The following is a 2,004-nucleotide window of genomic DNA, read 5'->3' as shown; positions in this document are numbered from 1 at the left end:
CACAAACCCCAACTACTACATCACAAACGTGTGTGGTGTTTGTTCTCTGCTCATCCTGAGGGTTGGACCCAAAGACATGGGAGAGTACAAGGTTGTAGCCGAAAGCCCCCTTGGTCATGATGAGTGCTCCACCAAACTTATAGTAAAAGGTATATCTTCTATTTTAATATTAATTAACATATTTTGGTTAATGTTTTAGATATGAGGTTTATCATTCATATGATTTTAACTTTTAGGCAACAACTACTACTTTTCTGTTTTCTTGTTTTACAGAGTAAAGAAACTTCAAACAACACAGTCTGTGATCATATTTCTTGAAAGTGAAATAAATGTAATAGTTGATGTGATCTTAAATAAAAAATAAAATAAAAAGAAGGAAGAAATAAAAATATATCTCAACATATATGTATTGAATGATCTGTCTGTCAGTCTGTCTGGCTATCTATGTATCAGCTAAGAAGAATCATGTTTCATTTCTTTAGAAGCATCAGGTTACCTTGAGTTGTCTCAAAAACTAAAAGACGTCTGTGACAATAGTGTATAAAGTCACAGCAGTCTAGATGTCAGGCAAAGATATAGCCATTAGTTATGGTTACATTCAATAAAACTCTATTGATAGCCAGATGCAAAGTTTCATAACATTCATCATTGTAAAATGAAAGAAGTTTGGACCCACCAAGACTCCTGGAGCCAAATAAATAGTGCAATGTAATTCTCATCCTTGAACGGCCTAACCAAAGTCTTCATATCTCTGCTGAAAATCTGAAGAGAGATTTCATCAACCAGTCTGAAAGTTTTAGAGAGTCTGCAAAATAGAGTAAGAGAAATCAAATTAAACTGCACAATGTTCTTAATATTTAAGCTAATTATTTTATAATATAGAGGCCTACTGACCAGATCTAAGGATCAGTATCAGGATAGCTAGATAGATAGATAGATAGATAGATAGATAGATAGATAGATAGATAGATAGATAGATAGATTGATTGATTGATTGATTGATTGATTGATTGATTGATTGATAGATAGATCGATAGATAGATAGATAGATAAATTGATAGATAGATATTACCATCAGTATCAGGATAGAGTATATACATTTTATGTTACAAGTATACAACATAAAAACAAAAAGTAAAAAAAATAAATATGAAAATGAGATGCATTTTCCCATCAGTATCAGGATAGATAGAGTATATACATTTTAGATAGATAGATAGATAGATAGATAGATAGATAGATAGATAGATAGATAGATAGATAGATAGATAGATAGATAGATCTGAAAAACTGAAACATTGGGTAAGTTTGTACGTGCCGCACAGCGCCATGAAAGTGAGACCGCCTCTCAGTGCACAACGCCCCCTACTCACGCTCCTCGTGCTTGAAAGTTCTCTTTTGATTATTCCCCTTCGTTGTGGCCCAATACCGCGTTGAGGTCTGGTAGTAGAGAGCTAACCAAATCACCAAGTAAGGGGGAGTGTTACGGTCTACAGTGCAGATCATCCGCGAAGCCAAGATGACCAAACGCAAAGGAAAAAGTACCAATAAACAGGACGACAGTTTGCTGCTCTTGGAGACGCCATCCGTAACACCACCGAGGGGATTTAAAGAATATGCTGTCCCTGCCATTGTTTTCTTTATTTTCGCTGTCGGGGGATCAACGGCAGTCTGGTTCTGCAGCCAGCAGCAGCAAACCATCGACAGTCTAACAGAGACAGTCAATGCAATGCAACTTAGGATAACCAAGTTCCAACAGCAGTTGGGAATGGGTAATGCACAGGTATTCGATTTTGAAATACACTTGAATAATTAACAAGTTATAAAAATTGCATTTTTGTTGTTACAAGTACTTTTAAATAAAATAATCCACTTCGTTACTTTTACGCACAAGAAAACACACTGTGTGCGCATTGGAACATTGTGTACTAAGCACATTCTTGATCAAGTTTATATATTATGGTGAACATTTTGAATTATTTGTAATTTGATTGTAAAAAAAAA

At 35.0% G+C, this 2,004-nt stretch overlaps 1 protein-coding gene across 1 annotated transcript in view; it reads left to right on the top strand.

The window, feature by feature from the left end:
* Nucleotides 1–1,296: 1,296 nt before the first annotated feature.
* LOC107576326 (uncharacterized) overlaps nucleotides 1,297–2,004 on the top strand; it is a gene marked incomplete at its 3' end in the record, with an annotated part of 2,555 nt that continues 1,847 nt past the window's right edge. The window contains exon 1 of the mRNA XM_016262522.1: nucleotides 1,297–1,783. Coding sequence (XP_016118008.1) covers nucleotides 1,520–1,783 — 264 coding nt within the window. The remainder of the gene's footprint in view (nucleotides 1,784–2,004) is intronic.

The sequence above is a fragment of the Sinocyclocheilus grahami genome, unplaced genomic scaffold, assembly GCF_001515645.1.
Source record: "Sinocyclocheilus grahami isolate Dianchi unplaced genomic scaffold, SAMN03320097.WGS_v1.1 scaffold3506.1, whole genome shotgun sequence".
In the NCBI taxonomy this organism is placed as follows: domain Eukaryota; kingdom Metazoa; phylum Chordata; class Actinopteri; order Cypriniformes; family Cyprinidae; genus Sinocyclocheilus; species Sinocyclocheilus grahami.
This window is presented reverse-complemented; position numbering and strand designations above follow the sequence as displayed.